At 23.0% G+C, this 25,732-nt stretch overlaps 1 protein-coding gene across 2 annotated transcripts in view; it reads right to left on the bottom strand.

The window, feature by feature from the left end:
• The window catches only part of Dop2R (dopamine D2-like receptor), a 185,193-nt gene that overhangs the window by 16,089 nt on the left and 143,372 nt on the right, over positions 1–25,732 (bottom strand). For both annotated transcript variants that reach the window (XM_011496238.1, XM_011496239.1), the window contains exons 2-4: positions 10,090–10,199; positions 3,215–3,467; positions 2,603–2,703 (exon numbers count right to left, since the gene is read on the bottom strand). In XM_011496238.1, coding sequence (XP_011494540.1) covers positions 2,603–2,703; positions 3,215–3,467; positions 10,090–10,199 — 464 coding nt within the window. The remainder of the gene's footprint in view (positions 1–2,602; positions 2,704–3,214; positions 3,468–10,089; positions 10,200–25,732) is intronic.

Genomic DNA, 25,732 nt, shown 5'->3' with positions numbered 1-25,732 from the left:
TTGGTTCGTAACGATGAAGTAGATAAGATGGCTAGAAGGATGTAGCATGAAGTTATTAATTTTTTCATTTTCTCAATTTAATTCAATACAAAAATAATAAAATATATATAATACACTGAAATTATTTCTTGATCTGCAATTACATTTGTTATATTTCGATATCACGAGTTAACGCAAATAGGCATTCAAAATACGTTTAAAATAATATCTGTGATTGCAATTATATAAATTAGAAATATTAAACGTAAATTTTGGTCAAGTCTACTATTAATAATTAATAGAAAATATATCCATATAATGTTGATATTATTCATCTTTTTCAAAAAATATCATGAGTCTAACGTGTAATGTTTATTTAAATTTGATTACAAATATATCTACTAAAAAGACACTTTGAGTGTATCAGTATATTTTACCTTAAAGCTTAATTTTAAATAATGAACTGCATAACATATTCAATACTTAAATATAAAGTAAACTTTAAATATTAATCTATCGGTAAATTATTTTTATATATTTTAATATTTTTATATTTGTATTATTTATATATTATGTGTGCGTATGTGTGTGTGCGCGCGCTTTGTATATAAAATCGTAAAATGTTAATATTAAATAAATATGTAATTATCAATATTTTAATAATGTAGTTAATTAAAATAATTATAATTTTAGCGAATTTCAAGAATTTTTTCAGTTTTTGATTTTCCCATGTACGACGTAGAGGTTATTGTGTATACGTGTTTCTAGAAGCCAATGCATCGGTCAGGGCATTGAAAGTCGGCTAATTCTGATTTATGGCCAGATACTTGGGTATTTCCCATTGTTTATGTGCGAAAACCACGCTGACGTGCAGTTAGGCAAATTAGGCTGACATCAATCATTAATATAAATATGTTCAACAAAAATGAGATATTATAACTATATTTCCTTATAACTATAATTGAATAATCATTGTTAGCTTATCTGTAATGTTCGCTAAATGTGCTGTTTCTGAATACTTTTCAATGACAATTTAGCGTTTTAATTAATATGTTTTATTTATCATTAATTTCGTATGTCAAATATACTTGTTCTATCCAATCACCTATTCTTACATATTTATATATTTAAAAATATAATTAAAAAGAACGTTATAAGTACATAATATTAATATTTTACTAAATTAAAGTATAAATTTAAAGTAAATAATGTAGTTATATAAAATTTTACCTACCTAAACGTTTACTCTTTCAGCATAGTTAATAAAGTTTATTAATTTTTCTTATATTCATAATGATATTATGCAGAATGATATTAAAGAAATTAAATTCTGCAGAATTGTATTATTTAAAAATGATCCCTTAGAGTTTTCAGCAAGCCAAGCTCATGAGACTAATATTCATAGAGATATAAGTACAGATAAAAAATATGTATAAAAAATAAGAATAAAAAAATATGAAAGTTTTTTATTAGAGTGTTCATTTAAACCAAAAATATTTCACTCTTATATACAACAAGCTTCATCATTATATAGTTTTATGACACAAATGAGATATTACCTTTCTTATTTCATACAAAAATTGTAATTTATTTTGCACTTGATTTAAAAATTTTCATAAGTCTAAATGACTATTAAACAATTAGATATAAAATTGTTCGAATTATGATTATAGAGAGATTAAATTTGACTTTGTTTCTTAGACCTTTACACACTGGGCATCGGTGTGTAATTAAATATTTATTAAGTATTCTTTAAACGATATATTTGCAAATCTCAAAACTTATACTGAAATATGAATAAACAATAAAATAAATTTCCAAGGGTAACAAGATTATGTAGAGATAATTAAATTAACAGTCATATTATATTTAAAAATAGAGAAATTGGAATAATTATTGTGAATACGATTATTTAATTTGTAAAGATAATTGTATTAAAAAATATAACTATAAAAATTGAAATGAAAAAATATAAGCATAAAAAACTTTAGTAAAATAACAAATGTAAACAAAAAATTTAACCAATTTACATGATAAATATTGCAAAGCTTACAAATCGTTTGGAGGTTAACTTGAATGAAACTGTTAATAACATTTTTTGTTTTGTTACGTAAATATTTAGACTTGAATAATATTCATTTATAAATTCACTATTACATTGATTGTCTAAATTTTCCGAATACTTTTTATTTTATGATTGGATTTTTTCATAGTTCATTAAAAAGTAAAACTGCATTTTATATTTAAAAAGTTTTCATCCCACGAACTAAACTTAATAGAAATTTGTGAATAATTTATCTTGAATTAAGCCATTCAGACATCATTGCTACATATACTATGCAAATACTTATTTATGCAGAAAGGCAAAACTATTAATTTCAGCAACTATAGCTCACTACAATAATACTTCTGTTGCTTTATCATCAAAAAGAAATTGTGGATTAACGAAGATTTTAAAGAAATGAAGAAATTTTTAAAATCTGGTTTTCTTTCCATTTATCTTTTCTTTTCCGTACTTTCATATTTGTTTGTTTTTGTTTCTTTCTGACTTAACGATAAAAACAGCAGAAAATTTCTCCACTAAGCGAAAGATTAATAAGATTTTTACTCGTATTTCACTCACCTGCGCGTGTTGGCTATATTTTCAATTATACAACTGGATTTGATATCTCCCATGTTAGACTTTCGATTTGCACGCTTTTTTTTCTCCCTGTCGCGAAGTGCCTATAAAATCATTATAATGCTTAATTAATATATTATTTCAGTATTAAATGTTATACCAACTTTTACAGAAGCTGCTTTTACAAATTTTATTAGCAAATAATTTTTTATTTGTTAATAATGTGCTAAAATATAACTAAAAATATTTTATCTTTAATTATAAAAATGTTTTAATGCCATCAATTATGAACATAAATAAATAATATAGATTCTTTCTTATGTATTTTCGTATTATTTCGTATTATAGAACTGTGATTATTATTTACATTTGATATTCGTTATTTAGATAATAGTACATTCATATTCTTAAGGTATTATATGTAAAATTTTCGGACGCAAAAGTTCACATAATTGATTATTCCTTATATTAAAATAATTCTTCTTTGTTCTAAATTTTTTCTTTGCTTCTAAATTTCTTATGCATAATGAGTTCATAGAACAGCGCGAAATATATCAATTGTTAATTATAATTATAGGTTATTATAAAGGAGTATATCTGTTCATTGAGGCTTACACTGAATATTCTGTAATATAGAAAAACCATGGTAAGACAAGGTATATAAAAACTGCTTAGGCTCGAATAGATGATGAAATCGGTGTGGTAGAAAAGACAAAGATCTGGAACTCTGTCTGGTGTGTTGTTCAATCCCAGGACTATGGGACTGCCGATTGCTGCTGATACTGCCCATACTAGTAGAATAGTTAACCATACTCTTCTATTGTTTTTGTGCTTAGCATATTCGATTGGCCGTGTCACTGCAATATATCTGTAATATATATCAAAAAATTATTTATACAGTTTTTGGAAAAATAAGGAAAATTACATTAAATATTTAAGACATTAAATGTCACTTAATTGTAGGTGTGTGCCGACATATTTTTTTCTTTATTTTTTTTTTTTTTATTTTTATTATTTCTAATAATTGAAATAGTTATTAAGAGAAATACAATTGAGTCAAATTATGTAATTACTTTAACAAATAATTTTTAAGATAATACTCATAGAAATATTCTTCATAAAAAGTAATATCTTTTTATTCTTTATCAGTTGGTGAAATTTAATGTTATACAAAAGTTTATTTCAAAACCAAATAATGATATAAAAATATTGACAGAGTACATTAATTGATTTGATTCAAAATGAAGTTGAATTATCAACAGAAAATTTCAGGAACTAATGTTTGGTAATTTCGGATATTTGTTTGATGTACTACAGAATTAATAATCTTGTTAGCATTAGTAGGTGTATTTTATTTATTATAAGCTAAATTTAATCCATTTTATATATTTATTTTAGAAAAATGTTGCTTTTAAATTAAAACATTAATACAAAGAAATACTAAAGATTTATATACATAAACAGCATAATTAAATACATTTGCATATATATATATAAGGTCTGTCTTAGGTATAAATCAATTATTTATGAAAAAATAATTATATCAATTTTTATTTGGCAATGTTACCTATAACTCATTATTGTAAAATATTTAACACACTGGCAGATAATTTTATAAAAATTAATTTTTAATACACAATTGCACATATAAAAATAAGTTTATAATTCATTGATTAATATTAAAAACAATACAAATCTGTAGAAATTCAAAAAAAAATGTACTCTCATATCTAACATCTAGAAATCAATTGATATCGATTATTATTTTTCATTGCTGTAGCCATTCGTTTTCTGCTTGATCTGAATTCTAGATTGACTTGTTCATTATTATTTAAATATAGTTTGAAGGCCATTACTGTGAGCAATTAATATAATTTAGAAAACGCATTAAAAAATATATATATACTACTAGATGTAATGGTAAATGATTGCAATGTAATTGTCCATATTGGAGGCTAAATAGTCTGTCGCGTTATTAGAATATTAACTTGGAAGAACATTTTATGTTACATTATTTCTCAGTTTTGAAGTTTTAATAAAAATATAATAAGAATATTTTATATTAAAAATAATTTTCATTATTTTTTTTATATATATAATAATGTATTCTAATGAATAGCGATATTCTATATAACTTTTTGATATTCAATGGTTTTATCATCTATAACTATGAGTAAATTGTAGATATTAATAAGAAATTCTTAATATATGAGTTTTAATAAATTTTTTTAATTGTAAATTTCATAAAAGACCATTATAAAGATGTCATAGAATACGTGCTGAATGTATTAATAATATACAGAAATAATATTATATTTCATAACTCATATTCTGTTACTTTAATTTTTTTCATTGTTCATTTTCAATGAAATTTAAAAATTTTTAATTTATGACTATTTATTTTGTTATAATCTAATTGACTCATATTTGTGTTACTGTAAATACTTTTTTTAATACATTACTATTCTGACAGAATAAAATCTAAGGTATTTTAAATAATTATTAAAACGTAAAGTTAGTTATTGGTTATTAATAATAATTGAATTAAAATATTTGAAAATACCAAAATGTTCATGGTATAATATATTGATTATAAATGTAAACAATTATGTACTGATAACAAAAAGAAGCGTTTGATGAAAATTTAATTCTTGTACTTGCAGTGCTTTACATATTATTATTTCCTACTTAATTTTATTACACTATCAGGGAAGAAATTTCTTAATAAATTTACTCTAATTATTATTTAATATTTGCCTAACGAAAGGTTGATGGCTAAAAAAAAATTTGGTCTGATTTTTAATATTACATTTATTTTTAATGTGTGTGTGTCTGTGTGTGTGTTTGTGTGTGTGTTTGTTATTAAAATACAGTTTTTTTATTATAGAATTTTTAATACAACATTGGATTTCTATAATTCATATTTACAACAAAGAATGTTATATTATTATTATTATTTGTTAGGTGAACTAGTTGTTTTCAACACAAGCTATTTACGCTTGAACAATTCTACGACTCCGTGTCATCCTGATCTCGACAGTCTGTGGTTTATGAGCATCTTAAAATGATTCATTTATAAAATGAAACTGAAAAGTTACAATTTTCAGAATTGATTGTTTCAGATAGGTTTAAAATTAATAGTTTATCTCAGAATAAAGTTATGTAATGTTCAACTTATTATTTAAATTGTTATTATTAGATTCGTTTTTAGTGACTATTAGATATGAAGTTTTGGAAAATAGCAAAGAGTAAAATTTATGTGTATCGGAAGAATAATGTCCGATTGTAGTTAGGAATATGCTATCAGGTTTACTTACAAAATAGTTAAGGTTAGATTTTGTAAATTTCTAGAATCATTAGAAATTACTTAAATGTGAGAATAAATGAAAGGAACGCTGTACGTAAACATTGTATATAAAAAATTTATATAAAAATATATGAATTATAATTATAATTAAATTTTTTAATTCATTGAATATTTTTATGCAGAAAAATTGATAAAATAATAGATAAAATGATAAAATTGGATACGATTTTCTACAAACAAAATATGTTTATAATGCACAAGATTTTAATCAAAATAACTTCAGTATATTCAGCACTTGAAAAGTTTCCAGGGATAATACATAATCCAAAATATACTTGAATCGTCCAATCACATGAAACGTCGAGATTCTTTTGACAATTCTTAAAACTCGCATTTCCGTAATCTAGATTATTATCAAAAGCCGTTCGTATCAATGAGTATGGTGCCGAAAATAGTATTCTGTCTATTACTGAAAATTTCTCTTTGCAAATAAATGAAATAATATTATAAATCAGCTCTCTTTAAGTTAAAAACCAATATAAAATTAGGTCAATTTTTATTAGCAATATAAAAAAATCTATTAGACAAAAGTATATAATAGATCATTTAAATTTGTAAAGTTGTTTTATAAATTATTGTTATTGAAGCTGTTGATTGTTGTTGTTGATTGTTGTTATATAAGTTATTGAACTTGTAGATCGGTAACATCAATTTTTTTATTGAAATTCTTAAATTCCTTTGTTATGAATCCTTAATACTGATATGTCCTCAATAAGACATATGTAATTAATTATATCGATTGGTAACAAATTATTAGACGTATCTTCGACATCAATATATATTAATTGCTTAATTATAATTTATCAATATTTCATAAAAGAAATTATTCTAAAAGATATGATAGAAATTTATAAAAATTTGCAAAACTCGACAGTTAAGGTATAATTCAATATATAAATCTAAAAAAATTTAACAATTTCAAATCTTTATAAACAAAACATATAAATAATAGCTTTATAAGTATATAGAAAAGCTTAATTAACAAATTACGATTGTATTTATATAAACAATTTATATAAACAAGTTATAACAATAACCAAAGTAAAATACATCAGTATCGAAAAAATCTAATCTTAATTTTCATGTATCTACGGTATTATTTTAACTGCTTAAAAGACTAAATTTTGATATTTTAATCAAATTATGTTAGTTAATAAAGTACTAACGAAGTGTAGAAATTAGTTGTAATATTAATATAAAAATGAAAGTTTTCTTTTATAATCCACATTTTTATTTTATATGACAATATAATATATTATATCATTAAATATTATAAGAACAAGAATTAAGGACATATTTTTATTATTATGTCAAAAGTTTAATAACTGTTAGATTTATAATTTTGTATTTTCCACATATAAAGCAATATTCATTATTGTTCTATACAATAAAAATGAATGCTTCTTACATTGTACTTTTTAAATAAATACAAGCGTGTATTTTTTCATTCATAAAAATCAAATATTCATTATTTTGCATTATGTTATTAAAAACTAAAATTGTTTATATGCAATTATTGGATATGATGGTAGTCAGGTATATCAGAATTAACAGTTTATTTATTATGATTACGGTAACGGCGATGCTAGTAATGATTATTATCAAATATGTATCGAAATGAACAATTAAGAATAATTTTATAAGTAATTTATAATTTTATATAAATTATCTAGGACGGCTGAATTATCGGTACAATCGTGAGACACGTGATTTCGGGAATCGCCTATTATAAGTCGCGGGTAATTGCTGTCAGAGGACGGTGATCGAGGATATAATATTATATCGACGAGGTATAAATCAAGTCAACTGAGTAACTGAACTACACTGACACACATAATTGAGTTTTGAGATCAGAATATGCTTCAGCATTATTTTAACATGTCGAAAGTCCCAGCTTTTGAATTTCCATAAAATTAGATTAATTGTAGGTATAATTTTATGCAAATCCACAGGGATTATTTTTACAGAATAATGTTTGAGTTTACATAATTTTTTAAGTAATCGTGCGATTGAATATGTTATTTATTACAAATCATTACAGCGTTTAAATTTCTTAACACAAATGTAATCTATAATATTCAAAAAATGCATTATATACTTACATATTTTACGAGATATTTTAAACAATAGTTTAATGTTCTTCGAAGTTGAATTTATTTAAATAAAAGAATTTAAACAGAATCAATGCTATATGTATAATATGAATGAACTCGTTGTCATTTAGATTTTCAACATTTATTAAATTTCAAGGAAAAATTACAATTATATTTAAGAAATATTGTGAATAATTTTTTGTTTTATTTTATAGAGATATATTTTATAGATAAAGATCTTTAAATTATAAAAGTTTTTTACATAAAACTTACAAAATACCGTAATCAAGAATAAACCTACGTTTTACAATGTTCGATAAAACAACATAGTGAATGAATGTTGTTTAAAAAATTCAGTAGTAGATTATATTATTATTTACAAATATAAACACACACGCACACACACGCGCGCGTTCAGTAGTAGATTATATTATTATTTACAAATATAAACACACACACACACACGCGCGCGCACACACACGCGCGCGCACACACACACACACAAACAGACAATTACGTAGTATGAATAAATTTATTAATAATAATTATCAATAATTCATGATTAATCGAAAATTTGTTTATTGGAAATACGAATATACTACATTTTGAATATTTAAGTAAATAATAAGTCTGACATATTAATTAGACAAATATTGTATATTATGTGAATAATATTTCTATGCAGTAAATATTCAAAGATATAAATATTTATAAAATATGATGTATTAAAATTGTTCATTACCATTTATATTAATTTATATTGCCATTTTTGATAAATTCAATAAATTCGACAAATTGTGAATAAGTACACCGTCCTTCAATCATGAAGGAGATAATCGAATAAATAATAAAATGAAATGAATTATATTATTTGAAGTAGTTAATATGATTAATTGAAAATAATATGGAATTTATCAATGTTGTTGAAGATCCATGAAAAATATTATAATAAATGAAGAATATATAAAACTCGTATTCAAAGACATTAAATATTAATTTAGAATTTCCCTTGTAAATCAATAATAGTATTAATAAAAATTAATCCTAATATTTCTATAAAATTAAGTGTCTTAATATTCATTTATTTCAAATTAAAAAAATTTAATAGTTTCTTAATATCTTAGCCTTAAAATAGTACTTTGCATTATTTAATACTTCATATTAAAAATATAGTTTCTGAATAATCAATGATTTAAAACATTTTTAATGCTTTTCCGTAACTGTTTGGAAGATATTTTCAAGTATCATTGATAATGAAATATATACATCAAGATTAAATTCAAACTTATTGAAAATACTGCAAATATGTTCTATAATGGAAATAAAAATACAAATATAGTACTTAGTGCAGCATCTTAGCACAAAATACGAATTTAAGGAAACTCGTCTTGATCTCATAATTTTATAAAAATAACTTTGCTTCGCCAGTGTTACTTCTTTATATATCACTAACTCTGTCTTTCTTCTCTTCTTACTTTCTCCTGGAAATGTTGTTTTCCCAGAGCGCGTAGACCATCCAGGTTTTTGCTTAGACTCTACATCATTTCAAAGCTAAGGAGAAAAAGTAGCTTTGCAACGGCAAGGTACATATAAATTATTTATCAATCCATAGAGAAAGAAAAATCTGAACCGGAAGAAAAGTAAAAAAATGTCAAATGTTGTAATACAGTTAAGTATAAATTATACATCTTTAACATTCTATTTATATTTCCGTTCGCTTACTTTTGATTTATAATGGAACTTATGCTTTGTACAATTTCCACTGAATAATAGCATTATTTCATCTATTATTATTACATTTTATAAAATATGATTTATTGTGCTATATCAGTGTATATTAAATGACTCTTTGTGTAGTAAATATATATATATATATACTTGAAATCTCTTCTTTTAAAGAATAATTATTATTTTTGATATTTCTAATCATATTTATTTGATTGAATATTTTCTACGTTATCATTAATTTCTTTAGTTTATAATTTTTCAATGTATTTTTCAATGTATATAAATGTTTTTATCAAACTTACCTATCTACTGATATTGCCACCAAATTAAAAATTGAACTAGTACTACACATTACATCCATCGCTATGTAAAAATCACATACAACTCCCGGTAATGTCCATGTACCATAAACCTGAAAAATAGAATTAATAATTAATTATTTATTGATATAATAAGTGTCTTAAATTTAATAGACGTCAAAATTGTGTAACTATTATTTATTAACAAATAGATTAGATCGATCAATAATGTTAACATCATTTAAATATATAATAAATAATAAATTTTTACTGAAGAATATGCATATGATGAAAAACTATTATTACATGTAAATATTTAATACAATGGTATTTTAAATGCAATGTGGACATACAAGTTTTATTAAATATATTAGGTATTGCTTTACTTTAATAAAATTTGTAAAATTCTTCTAATTTCTTCAGCTTGATAAATATGCACTTAACATATCTTTGAATAATAAAACATTGCAAAATTTATTAATGCAAATATTTTTGTAGAAAATCTGAAATATTAATGCAGCGAGCATTATAATTTAGCAGTTACAGCTTGATTGTATTTGCTTTAAAAATGGATTTATAAAAATTTTTCCATGTACCAAGATTAATTAACGTTACAAATAAAAATTTATGTTAAGATTACTTCTTATATTATTAAATAGTTATATTTTGATATTTGAAAACATTGGAGAATAAAGTATTTACCTATTTTTTATGAATATAAAAAAAAATTAAAGTTGTTCGTAGAATAAATTAAAAAATTTAATACTGACTTATTCGTTTGTTTACATAAAATAAAATTTTTAATTTAGAAATTTTTTTGGTGATTTTCAACTTTTTTTTACTAAAACTCTGCATTCAATATGTTAGTTTCTATATGTTGGAATTTCAATGGAAAACTGAAAATAAGCAAATTACTGACAGTGTCACATAGAATTATTTCAAACAAAAATTTTTTCGTTTTTATTCTTTTTATTTTCCTACATTTTTAAAGTAAAGGAAATTCTTAAATTTTAAATCCTCGATATTAAATCTTTCTAATATGGATATTTATTAAATTAAAATTTATTTTAAAAAATAATGTTTAAATGCAAATACTGAAAATTACTATGTGAGAAAATAATATATAATTTTTGATAATTTCTTAATGTTTATACACTTAAGTATTAATAAATTCAGTATATTAAAAATAAAATACACGTTTCTATTATTATTTTGATAAATATTTACTAAATCAATCAATAATATTACAGTGAAATTTAATGAGTGGTTAACATCTTTTAATGTCATTATTAATTAACTATAGAGCTATATTAAAATCCAATTAATTCCATTTTAGAAGATTTAAAATTTAATATTCTATATTCTTTAACTAATAACGTTTCTAATTTACTTACATTATTTTTACTAAATTCTATATTGTCATTATCATTATGTTTTATATTATTCTTTATGTTCTTTAATAAGTTCTTTTGAGAATCGATACAATCAATAAATAGTATAGTTGTAATTCTTGAATATTTTGAATTTCAAATTATAACAGATTGAAAATATGCATTTTTAAATTCTCTTATGTTTATTATCCGAAGTTGATATGCATGTCTATGATATTTTTTAGCTATTTGTAATTCATTTTAATATATTCATGTTAATATCAAGATTTATTTATAGAATTCTCATAGAATTACCTTTTACTAAAATATAAACATATTTTTAAAAATATTTAATTCGCAAATTCGTCTGTTATTTAAGCACATAAAATTAGCGTGTTTATTATGGGTCTCGTTAATTTTCGATAATTTCGAAATATTAGGAACAATGTTATTTTCATTCTGAATATCCTAAGTAGTAAAATGCTATATATTGCGGTTATCTTGATCACAGGTGCGTATTTCCTCAAAGGACAAGGCAATACACCAACAAAGTTGAAGTCAATGAATCAAAGCACTACTGGCTGTCGTTAGCCGACGTGCCGTATACTTTTTCCAAACGCCGCAGTTGTGACTCAGTTCCCAAGAATAAAAGAAAGCCATGATTAATTGCCTTGGCTGATTTATAGAGTGACTAAAACTTTTACGTTCGAGCCCTTTGTTTTCTAATGGTCCATGATTATTAGCTGAATTTTTTTTTTACTTTTACGTATAACGAGTTTTGAATCTTACAAAATTAATAATCTATCATTTGCCAATCATTTAAAAGCTTCGGAAGTTGTTAAATTATTTTATCTCTATTTCATTCTTAAATATTAAGAATTATTAGTAATGGCTAAACGGAGAATGTATACTAACATAAATCATAATTATATTTTTTACATATCAAATTTTACATATTTTAATTTAAATATTTTTAAATTAAGGTGAATTTTTTAAAGCGCATGGAATATATGGATTTCGATAAGTAATTTTTAATAATATCTAAAAAAAATATATAAATATGTATTGAACTAATTTCTGAAAAATAAAATCACTTAGAGTATTAATAGTAATAATTTGATAAATTGATAAATTCTGAGACGACTACATGATGCTTCAATTCCTGTTTACTTAATTTTACAGAATGATGAACATAGAAGAAGATAATCAGAGCTAATGAACAATGTTGATTTATAATAATAAAAAATCCATTAAGAAAGTTTTAGGAGAAATTATTTAGCAGATTTGCAAATAAATTTTTCATAAATAGAAATATTATTAATAGTATTATGTACATTGTTTGTTGTTCTAATGTTTGATAATTAATACACGATTATACTATTTATAAGCCTATTTAGATATTGTATTTCAAGGTTTATTTATATTTTTTCTATTCTAAATAAATTTAACGAAATAATTGTTAATTTCTAAGATTAAAAGACCATAAACGTTGAATAAATAAATTTCAAAGTTTTTCAAATTCGTAAGATGTACTTTGGTATATCTGAGATATTTTGAGATTATTAACTTATTCAGAAATTAGATATACTAGGAAAATTCTTGAAAAAAATGTAGCAAATAATTCCCATCAATTCATTCTAAACATAAAAATGAGATCCATAGTTTCTTCCAGTCTTACCTTATTCTTGTTCAGTCTTCCATTGACTGGGAGTAAATATTTGTTATTATCTGTCCCATTCTATCCCTCCTCGCTCTCTTTTCTCTTAAATTTTTATTTTATGCCCATATTTTTCTTTATAATATTATTCATTATAACTTCTATCATATTATTGTCTACTCTTATTTATTTATTATACATTTATAAAATATATAGGATCTATACTAGTATCAATCATGAAATATTAACTAGCGTACTTTGATTATACTAATTTAATAGATTAAAGCAATTAATTTTTGTATATAATTCCTTATATTAAACAATGTTTTTGTGTTAGCTCTAATAGTAATGTTTTTATTATTAATGAAAGACATGTATAAATATTATATTGGATAATAATTTTTAGAAAATTTTATTTATATTTATTGTAAGTTAAAAATTGATAGATTGTCATTTAAATTATTCTATGCATTCGTATAAGTGAATTCATACTAAATACTTTAGTAGAATTTTATATAATATCAGTCTTCATATAATTTATATAAACATTATACAATTTTCTATAATGATGTTAATATTCTATACCATAATTTCTATAATAGCAAATCTGAAAAAATTATAAAAATTAGAGCAAACAATAAGTAATGCATTTATTGTTTATTTTAATAGAGGACAATTAATTATATTTAATTGGACAGAATATACTATTATTTCATCTATACTTAAATTCAGTACAATAGGTATATAAACATTTTAGTATTTGATATTTTAATTACTGAATCCTATATTACAGTAAAAATAGCTCAATTGTTCAGAGTTTCAGTTGGTAAATTTTTTATATATAAAATTTTTAAATATACATTGCTAGTTAGTTCTTTATTCGAAATGAATGAATTATGTAATGTCTTTCAAATCTCATTAAAAAAATTATATATGTATAAAATGCACTATATTATATATATATATATATATATATATATATATATATATATATATATATATATATATATATTTAGACAATCTAATTTTATATTGTTCTAGGATGGTTATTCTTCTTCCATTTGTACAGATTCTTATTCATAAAATTACCACTTTTTATTTTTATTTTGAATAAATATTTTAAAAATATTGCCGTTATATATAAGAATAGAAATGAGAAATTTTACTTTTTATGAGCTACTACTCAATTATATTTCATACTTTCTATTAAAATTTGCACATTGTAATTTCATACACTTTCTATTTATGAAAATGCTTATTTTTCCAAACACTTTTACTATACGTTATAATAATTAAATAAAATGTTCAATTACTTTAATTTTATTTGGCACAAGTATTTTATTCAATTTTAATATTAAGGAACATAAAATGATAAAATAAATAAATACATTTCGTTCTCTTATTTTTCATCTATTGCCAAGATATTAATAGAAAAAAAATGAAAAATATTGAGTTTTTATTAATCAATTGGATATACTTGAAATACTTAAATTTCATCTTCATAATGTCAAGAAAATTTTCTAACGATGATATATTATTGGCTAAAACTTAAATGAATTCGATCGGCCTCCCAATTTTGTTGTCTGATAATTGAATTTCCACACACGCACACAGACATACACACATATATAAATATTAAGTATTTATTTGAATTACGATTGAACTTTATATTATGTTATATACTTCAATATTAATATGAAGTGAAACCTTAAAATAAAAAAACTATTTAAAACTAAAGTTTCAATGACTCGTATGACTACTTATAATTGTTAGCTTTAGTACTATAAGTGTAAAAGTCAAACTTAACTTATATTAGTCTACCCTCCTTATAATTTTAAATACTATTTACACACAGTAGTGTATGGCAAAGTATTTTAAAAAACTATCAGAAAACTAAAATATACTTAGCTATTTTTCGCCTGGATGTGTTTCTCGAATAATAATAATCATTTAATTTATAATTTATTTTCCAGTAAAATGGTATAAAATATCTTTTATATAAGTAAACTATATTACACTTTAAATTATTTCGTTTCATTTCATTATTTACAAATTGAAATGTTAAATAATGTTATTATGTTAAATGAAAAAAAATATATATATATCTATATATATATATATATATATATATATATATATATATATAATATAGTGCATTTTATACATATATAATCCATTGCATTTTCTGTACATATAATTGAAATTGTACTTTAATTAATATTTACTAGATATTTCTTATTTTATTTTATTTACTGTTATATGATGTTTTTTTAATTTCTTTTCCTATATCTCTATGTCTGTAGAATTAATTATTTGGATCCCCTATATTTGGGTACTTTTAATAAAATTGATTAATATTAAAAGTATTATATAATATTCAATAGATCAGTTGTACTATTTTATGATAATGTTGTAGTATTATATTTTATGTGTAAGAAACAGAATTTTAAACACTATTCACAATAATTGCGTATATATATATATATATATATATATATATATATATATAAATAATATTGCATTAAAGCTTATTAGTTAATATAAAATAAAAAATAAAACGTTAAAATATTGTTGTTTCAAATAAGTAAAAAATTATTCATGTATAATTACAAATGTTTATGTACGAATGTGTATATTATTTGTAACAAACATATAGCTCATCAAATTATCAAGATACTAAATATAAATATATAGTATATATAATACAGATAAATAAGAAAATCTAATGCAATATATATATATATATATTTCCATATACTTATCGAATACAATTTATTTATAAATTTACAGCATATAGAATTATATTAAATTCCAAATTTCCTTTGAAGTATTAATTGAGAAATATTATTAACAAAAAGCTATTTACTACAAGCCAAAATAATTATTAAAGTATCAATATAAACTGTTTCCTCGCGGTTCGTATAATTTTATGGTCTATTACATGTCGAAATCGGTTAGCAAATTTATTAGAGAATTTATTGTGCGTATTGTGCTCTATTAAAATTCATGCATGAAGCAATAATTAATATAATAGAATTTTTTTAACACTTTAAACATATGATCATACATTTTACACTAATGCAGTTATGCTAAATTTATCTGTTTTATCATTTATCTCTAAATGTATTACATTAACTTGCATAGAAAATTGATAGTTTCTTCTTAAACATAAAACATATAGAATTTTTGTAGACTTGTATTCGAAAATTGAATATTAATTTACTATAATTAAATATGTTCCAATTATTTATTTAAATTATAATTATTTAATTATATAAATATTTATGTTATATATAATATATAGGATGTTCCGATTTCATGTTTTAATATTCTTGCATTTTACAATAAAATTTTTGTAATATATATTACATTCTAAAATATATTTAATAGAATAAAAAATATTTAATATTTTTCAAAATTAAACGGTTTTAATATTAAAATTTTACCATTCTAATTTATAAAAAATTCAAAAAAACTTACTTTATTAAAATCAGTACTTTATTCGTACTCTTTTCATTAAAGAGACCAACGCGTATCATCTTCATTTAAAACTTTTATAGCTTTTTATTAAAAATTTATTATACTCCAATTTACATTATGCTTATTTGATTTTAATAAAATTTCTTTTACATTTATATTGTTATTAAAATTATATTTATGTATTTACTAGTCTTATACTTGCCTTTTGAAATAAAAATTCTAAGTATTTTATATTTATTTCGATAATATATATAAAAGGATCTCTTTTATAATATAAATTATACTGTATTACAAAAATATATTTTAAGAAAATATTTACAGAGAAATATTTTAATTTGATTTCGACTTTCGGTTTGTTACTTTATTAATTTTGTTATATACGCTCTTTCAGATATTCCTGCATTGTGTAGAGTGCATTTTGAATGTACATTCAAGTCTTTAAAAGTTTTTGAAATATGTTCGTTTCATATAGGAATTTAAGCATTTAGATAATAATGACAGGAAGAATCGTATTTTAATGGCATATAGTATTGTTGAATAAATTAAATAATAAAAATATTGTAGTAATTTTAATATATTCACATTATTCTGCTACTAATGACTTTCATCATATAATGTTTAATTATTTTCGATAATTAATATATTGTGAAAACTTAAAAAAATCTCTAAATTTAATTGCAATTCATAAGTAGGATTGTAATGAAAAGAAATAAGTTATTACACGAATAACTATTTTACCAAAACAGTAATTTCGAACATACCAGATCAAACTACTTTATAAAAATATAAAGAATATATATGTATATATATAATTATATTACAATATGAAAAATGTATAGAACAACTATATTACATTACAAATATACATATTAATAATATAATGACGATGTAATGTCAAACATTCAGTTTGCATATGGAAACATTGAATATCTTTTGCGATTTAATATCTCAAACAATAACGTATATTCACAATAATATGTTTAAGGAATATTTTAAATAAAAAATAAATTTCATTTCACTACACATTAGAGCTAGAATTTGATTCTCGGAAATGATTTAATTATCAATAATTATAAAAATTGAAATTTTTATCATAAAACAGTAATATTTACTTTATGATGTTCACTTTTTTCATAATTACAACACTAAACGATTCGCAATAAAATTTCCACTAATAAATCACTATTAATAAATACTAATAAGTACTACTAAATCTTACTATTACATACTTTGTTTATTTATCACATATTAAACTATACAATTAGAACAACCAAGTAATGTTTTATTAACATAAGACGTTCATCACAGTATAGAATTTACCTACAGTCGGGTCAAACAATGAAGTTTTCCCCTCATAAACTTTCAAAGCTACGTTATCACCAAGTTCACATACGAAAACTGGACGTATTAATTGTCACTTTTCATTGGTTTTATCTACTTTAGTATAATCAAACAAGATGAAGCTGATTAAAAATGTAATAAAGTTATATCGTAAATTTTCATAATATGTCAATTTAAGATATTAGAAATAATTGAGACTTGAGCAATATTGCTTTTAAATGGAGTACTCGAATATATATTAAGTCTTATATTAAGCTTTCATAATCAGATTTTTAATAATCAACTTGAATTTTGAATGAAACTTTGAGATTTAATTATAGTGGTATTATATGAGGCTTAGATATATTTGTATTATTATAAAATCAATTATTAATTCGAAAACTATAATTCTTGCTTGTACTTAAATGTGATAATTTTTTTTCAAAATTGTGCGATGTATTAAATCATTAGAAAAGTAATAAGGATTGCAGTACAAAATAGTATTAATTTAGTTTTTTATTTGTATTTAATTTAGCATGCTAAATCAATAAATTTTTAATCGTTTATTATTATTAATCTTTTATTTATATTTTCGAATCAATTATTTATTAGAAGAAACTATGTATACGTTGCATTATATCTTTATCAAATAAACAATTTTAAAGTAATAGCCTGAAAATATTGAATCCGCATTTCTATTTAATTATAAAACTAATTAGATACTACTTACTATGTTTCATTTAACAGTTAAATGACAACTGCATTGAGATTTTGCTAATAGAGAAATTGCTAAGGAAAGTGACATATTCATATATTTTCTACGAATTGTGTACAGAAAAAAGGTGTGATATCTGAAGATACCGAAAAGAAATAACGTTTAAGTTATTTAAGTTTTTCTTTAATTATTAGATTTGTATACACTCACCTTTTAGAGACTTATTTTCTTCAAGTAAATTGAAAATAAATTGCTAATTATTTTAAATGACTAATTAAAAAAATGATTTTAATTATTTAGTCTATTTTATTAACTATTATAAAATTAACGTAGTTGAATATAGATATGTGTAATCTGATATTTAATAATGTAAAAAGAGTTCTTTCTTAGTATTTAATAGTAAAATACTAATATTAGTCATAAGATTTTTGTCTCTATTTAAAATGAAAAATTATTATAGTAACAGGATTAAACAAGATGAAAATGTTGGAAAAATAACTTTTCAATTATCAGTATATCTGCTTACCTGCAAACTATCTATCACGTACATATATCTATCTATCTATCTATCTATCTATCTATATATATATATATATATATATATATGTATATATGTTTGTGGGTGCGCACATGTGTGCATACATATTATTGCGCATGTGAAATTACGAAAGCAAACATTTTTTGTATACCTACAACGTGGAACAGTGCAGAATATTCAAATTCACGAATCTATAAATTGAAAATTAATTTTTATGAATATATGAAACGATAGATGACCTTCACCAATTGTGAATTTGAAAAAATTTAATATTTCAATTAGACACCGTACCTATAGTTATATTAAAATTGTATTTATTAATAAATTCATTAAATTTTATTACATTCTCTAAATTGAATATCGAAGAAGATAGGTCAACAATATTTAAATAACTATAATATCTAATCATACGTAATTCAAAATTTAAGAATTATGATAATCATAAATAATTTTTATTCAAATATTCGAGGGATTTTAATTTTGGTCGTGCTTTCTCAAAAACTTGTATAAAGATTTAAAGATTACCCTACTTGTTATATACAATTTGTCTACATGTTTATTGTTCATAATAAGGAAAATGAAAATAATATTACCTTTTTCTAAAATGCAATATAATATTTTTAATATAAAATATGATTATTTATATAATTAGTTCATTAATTACGATTAATTTATGTTTAAACAACAAAGATGACGAACTCTTATAGACAGTTAAGTAAATGAATTGTAGTGTTCATTGGACATATTTAAATACTTGTTGACACCAAATTTTATTTTGATTTAAAAGAATATAATTATAATATCTATAGATAATTATAAAACTTCGTTCAAACTTTTATATTACTCTTACTTTATATAACTACTATAACTTTTATATTTCTAATATGCATTTTTGTGCTACTGTGATAATTTTTCTTTACATATTGGAGATATAGAATAGTTAATTAATACTCTTGTAAGAATTAATAATATTGCATCAATTATTTAATATAAAGACAATTAAATTTAATATAAAACAAAATTTGCAGTAAAAAACAATTATGTATATACTAGATAAAATATTTATCCATAAACCAACGGAAATTACTGTCATTACAGTATTTTTCTTATATATAAATATATTAGTAAGAAAACCTAATAATTCATTATAGTTAAATCAAGAATATACGCTAATGTATATTCAACATTATGATTTTCTCTTAGTTCATTCAATTATTCATTTATGTATGAATATCACATTTATTACTATTTATGCATTGAGAATATATTTACGAAACAAGTTACTTTTATTACATACCCAAAATAATAATTTATTAATTTTGCAAGTTTTATTGTTACAAGGTTCAATACAAATACAAAATCTTAACAATATTAATATGATTTATTTTATAAAAATTATAATATTTTACGTTTTATTATTAGTAAAATTAGATTATTTTTTATTAATATTATTTAATTTAACTTAAATTGAATAAAATATTTACGTTAGAAGCAACTCTAAAAGAGTTTGAATATTAATATTGACAAATATTTCGTGAATACATAAAAAATATTTTATTCTTTTTCTAATGTAATATTACGAAAATGATTATCCATTATTAATTATAGTTGCATTATATACAAAAATTAACTGGGCATAAGCGAATTGAATTTTCCTACTTGAATTGATCTATTGGATATTGTTAAGTTAAGATAGTGGAATTAAGATTTGAAATTTATTCCGTCTAAATGAAATACAAGTAAAAGTGATGAAATTCTGAAATCTTATATTACGCTTAAAATTCATCCTCGATATCTATTAACTGTTCTAATTATTTTTTTTTTTTTAATTTTTAACAAATGCATTGTCTGCATTTTGATTTGTATGCATATGGATAGATTATTTTTGTACTACATTCTTTAATAAAACTCTCACAATTCATTATAAATTAATTGGAAGATCAATTAAATTTCCAGCATAATAAAAGCATTATCTATATCACTTTCTATGGATTATTTATCTTTTTAATCTTCCATATTAGCACATATTATCCAATTGGATCTCTCAGGCTCGAATGATACCCTCCACTAGGGAACGTATACAGTCGTCGTCTCATCAGCAGTGATGGCTAAGGCTTATCACGCTCGAAACAGATGATTCCGCAGCGCGACCGCGTGGCCGACCCCACATGCGATGGCCTTTTACCCGTTTGGAGTAGTCTCGAGCTTTTGGTCGCGTACAGAGTTGACGGAAGTGCACTGATAAGCCCCCGTAGATTATGATGTGTCAACGCGTGAATAGAAGAACTGGTGTGTGCACACTACTAGAGCTTGTGTTCGTAATACTCTGTGCGTGTGTACGTATGTACGTGTGCGTTTGCACGCGAATCCTATTCTATATCATCGATAAGCAAAGTTGCGCGACAAAATAAATAGAATAGAATACCAGAAATTGCATGCACGTGTATGCGCGAAATAAACTATTTTCCCTTTTAAAAGAATTGAAATTAATTCAAAAAACAGTTTTATGGATTAACACATAATTAATAAATTAAGAAATTGTTTACGCACGCACTTGTAACTTAATGTAACTTAATCGACATATTGAATATTTTTTGTTTGGAATTTTTAGTTAGTATTTGAGTGACAAGAGAAAAAAAGTACTTCTTAAATAAATACCATGTTTATCATAAGTAGAGCGAGTGAGTAAGATAAGTGGAGGAAGTCAAGAGCCTGGAGCTGTATTGGAATTTGGTTGGGCTACTGTGTTAGATTTTAGTACAAGCAAGTTGCGTATCATATCATGGCTTAGTCGCGCGTGCGATGGCCAAACGCTTCAATTAATAACAAGGGCAGCCAGCAGTGCGGCTGGATCCACAAAGTGGACTCCCTTTCGTAAATTAACGGTTTGCGCTTATATAACCAGTCGCTGTTCCATAAAATCGATTCTCTGATGCTTTTACTACTCCTCTTTCGCATACAGTGTCGCCTATTGGACTCGTAATTCCGTGGACCTGCCTGTACATTTTGACATCTTTCTTTTTACATTCTCTTTGATATTGTTAAGGGAGAATTTGTATTAATTAATAAACCAGTCGAACGATGTGCATGTATGAAAAATATTCAATGTTCGTTTCTATAAAAACGATCGTTAAATGAATTAGGTCCAGAACTGTCCATTAAATTCATACTTTATATAAATAAAATTACATATATGAGATAGTTTGAAAGAATATTGTATTCTTTTATTGCAATTATAAGATATATAGATCTAAATACATAGATAAGTGCAAAAGTTATATAGGTTGAAAGTTATATGGATAGATAGTTGATGGAGGGCGGAAGAGGGTGGGAGCGATAGATTGATAGAGACAGAGAGAGAGAGAGAGAGAGAGAGAGAGAGAGAGAGAGAGAGAGAGGGAGAGAGAGAGAGAGAGAGAAGTATATTATCGTATAAATAAAGAATTTCATGAAAGTATAAATTAAATGGACGTAAAGAAACATTTACAAATATAGTCGCATAAGCCAAAAACTATTGAAATATTCAATTATATTATTCCTTAATTTGTATATTCTTTAGAAGTGCATAGTAGCCTAGGCAATAAAATAAAAATAAACGTAATATTTTATTGAATAGGTACAAAAATAACTTTTTTCGACAACTTGATAATTTAACAATATATATCTTATTTATATCTGAATCTGTATAATAGAATAATATAGTGTTAGATTAATCATTGTTTAATTGACAAATTAAAAGTTGAAATACATCTCGAAGCAAAAGTTTTTAAATCATTAGAATTTCGAAGGTAAATGTTTTCAAACAATACGGTTAATATTGCCATTGGAAACTTGTTATAATTAGTTACTTTGAAATTTAAAAATTATTTCACTTAACCATTGATAATCTAATAAATTATTGTACTCAATAAAAAAATAATACTAAATAACGATTTGATTTTCATTTATTTCAATAACAATCTGGTGTATTATTCATATACTTACGTTTTTTTACTGAATTTTGAAATTAACATTGTAGAAATTAATATATTTTCTTAGCATTGATAAAAGCATTGTGAATAAAGTTCTAAGGGCATAATTGAAATATATGTTACTACAGGAATATTTGTGTATTGACCATAATAGAATGTTCAACCAATGACTGACTGAGCATATTATCGAATTAGTACCGAGTGAAGTAGTATAAAATTGAAAATACTATTCACTTCGCTAATATATTACAACAACAACAACAACAACAACAAAATAAAAAAATACAGTGCAGTATCAGATGAGTATTCGGATATTTCATTTATACAATCGTTTAGCCCTGCAATAAATAATTGATTGATGAAAACGTTAAATTTCACCTCAACCTGTCAGAGTATCTTTAACATAAAATTGATGTAAGTTTGTAGCTAACTCTCCCCCTGTCGCACTCGCTCTCTCTCTATTTCTTTCGCCCTTCTTCTTTATACTAACAAGTATACTATTCTATGTTAGAATTAAATCAAATAGGCTATTTATGATTTTGATCAAATTATGTAGAAAAAATATTTTTTTAAACCATATTAAATGTTCACTGCAAATACTAAAAGCTAAATCATATATGAAATCTGAGTCGAACCTATTTATCATCATAAAATATAATATTTTATGTTACTAAACATTAATAAACATCTATTTTTCATTTACAAACATATAATTTTCATTTACAAAAATTATTATATACGTTGTTTTATGCTGCTATATTCCATATAATTTTTAAAGATAATTTTATTAAAATTCATTAAACTTTTTTTGCCCATTATAATCCAAGACTTACTTTGGATAATACAATAAGATAAAATATTGCGTTATCAAGTGCTTGCGATCAATAAATACCTTTGCTATTAAGTAAACCGACATTCTGTCCCTTAGTCTTCGAATAGATGGATTGGTCAAATGAATCGATTCTTTTTCTGAAAAGCAGATATGGCGAAAGGGTATTGAAAAGGCAAAAAAAGAAACTTTCTTTTATTTGGTCTATAGTACATTAGATCCTTTCGAATCAGAATGTCATTTAGTAAAGCTAGAAATAAAGCACGATCGAGGTGAAAGAAAAAATCCGAATATAGCTCCCCAACTGTCTTACATAAGCATCAGCGTCCCGTCCCCTCCGCCCTCCCAGCCCTGTACTGGCCATCGCTACTTACCTACTTTATCACCTCTTGAAGAGTTAGTGTTTCAATCAGGAAGGTACGTCTTTTGCCACTAACTACTCACTAACAAGCATGAAGCTCAAAGACACGCGGCGCATGTAAGAGACAAAGCAGGCTTTCTCTGATATTGAAGCAATTGCAGAGGCAAAGAATTCAGTGCCCGAAGCGACTTCGACTTTAGCGGAAATACTTCTTTCAAGCGAAGGAAAAGGAAAATAAAAATCAATTGAACTAATTGATTTTTTTTCCTTTTATTTATTTTTTTTTTTTGTTTTTCATTTATGACAAAGATATGAATATTATAAATAATTTGCGTACATTTCAGCGGTTGCACAATTTATTTTATGCTTAATGTCAACTTATTCGAAAGCGCAAAATGTAATTTAACAACAAAATAATTTTTGCTATATATTGTTGTATCAAATAGGCTAAATGCTGAAATTGATAAAAAAAAAAAAAAAAGAAAAAAAAAAAATTAATATTATAAAATTCATATTGTTTTTAAAATATGAAATCGATAAATTATAATGAAAAGTACGAAGGAAATAAATACTTCTTTTAAAAAGTCTAGGAACAAACGTTTATAAGGATAGTTTATCAATCATGCTTCAAAAATTATTCCACTTAAACTATTTAATTTTAATTACTTATTGTATTAGTCTTTATTTTTTAAACTAAAATAACATTCGTTATTATTTCTTTAAGTGAAATAATTTTTATTAAATAAAGGGGTGTTAATAGAAGCTAAATTTATAATATGTAAATGTGCTGAATAAATTTTAAAAATTAGTTACTTTAAGTGAATAAATATAATATTATATATGTGCTTTTTGTAAGTCAGTCATTAAAAAATTTGCATAAACGCATTAGCTTTTATATGATTATAATATTCCATTTTAATTAAAAATTTCTTCTTAAACACCTCGTTTATAAGCAAATTAATCTAAATAATTATATATTATTCATTATAATCTATAATTCTATGTTCGATATAATACATTTTTCTTTTATTTTATATCATCGAAATTTACGTTAGAAAATATATTACAATGTTGGTGTAATTTATAAATACAGCGTAATTGCTCGAAACACTGCAATATATCATCTAATTTAATATTTTATTCTTTTATTAAAGCTAAGATGAATTATTACTATCCGCTATAAAAGTAAAACTTTCGATAAATTTCTCATTATTTTATGTAAATGCAAAAGGAACAATGATGTGATAAATTGCAAGGTATTTTTACAAAGTATGAAGCTCTCTGTCTTTTTCGCATCCATTCATTCCATTATTCCGAAAGAATTTTAAAGTAATTCAAACCTTTACATCTATCAATCTTTTTAGTTGCCATACTTTTTCGTTTTATGAAAAAAAAAAAAAAAAAA

This window comes from Ceratosolen solmsi, unplaced genomic scaffold (genome assembly GCF_000503995.2).
Source record: "Ceratosolen solmsi marchali unplaced genomic scaffold, CerSol_1.0 scaffold29, whole genome shotgun sequence".
In the NCBI taxonomy this organism is placed as follows: domain Eukaryota; kingdom Metazoa; phylum Arthropoda; class Insecta; order Hymenoptera; family Agaonidae; genus Ceratosolen; species Ceratosolen solmsi.
This window is presented reverse-complemented; position numbering and strand designations above follow the sequence as displayed.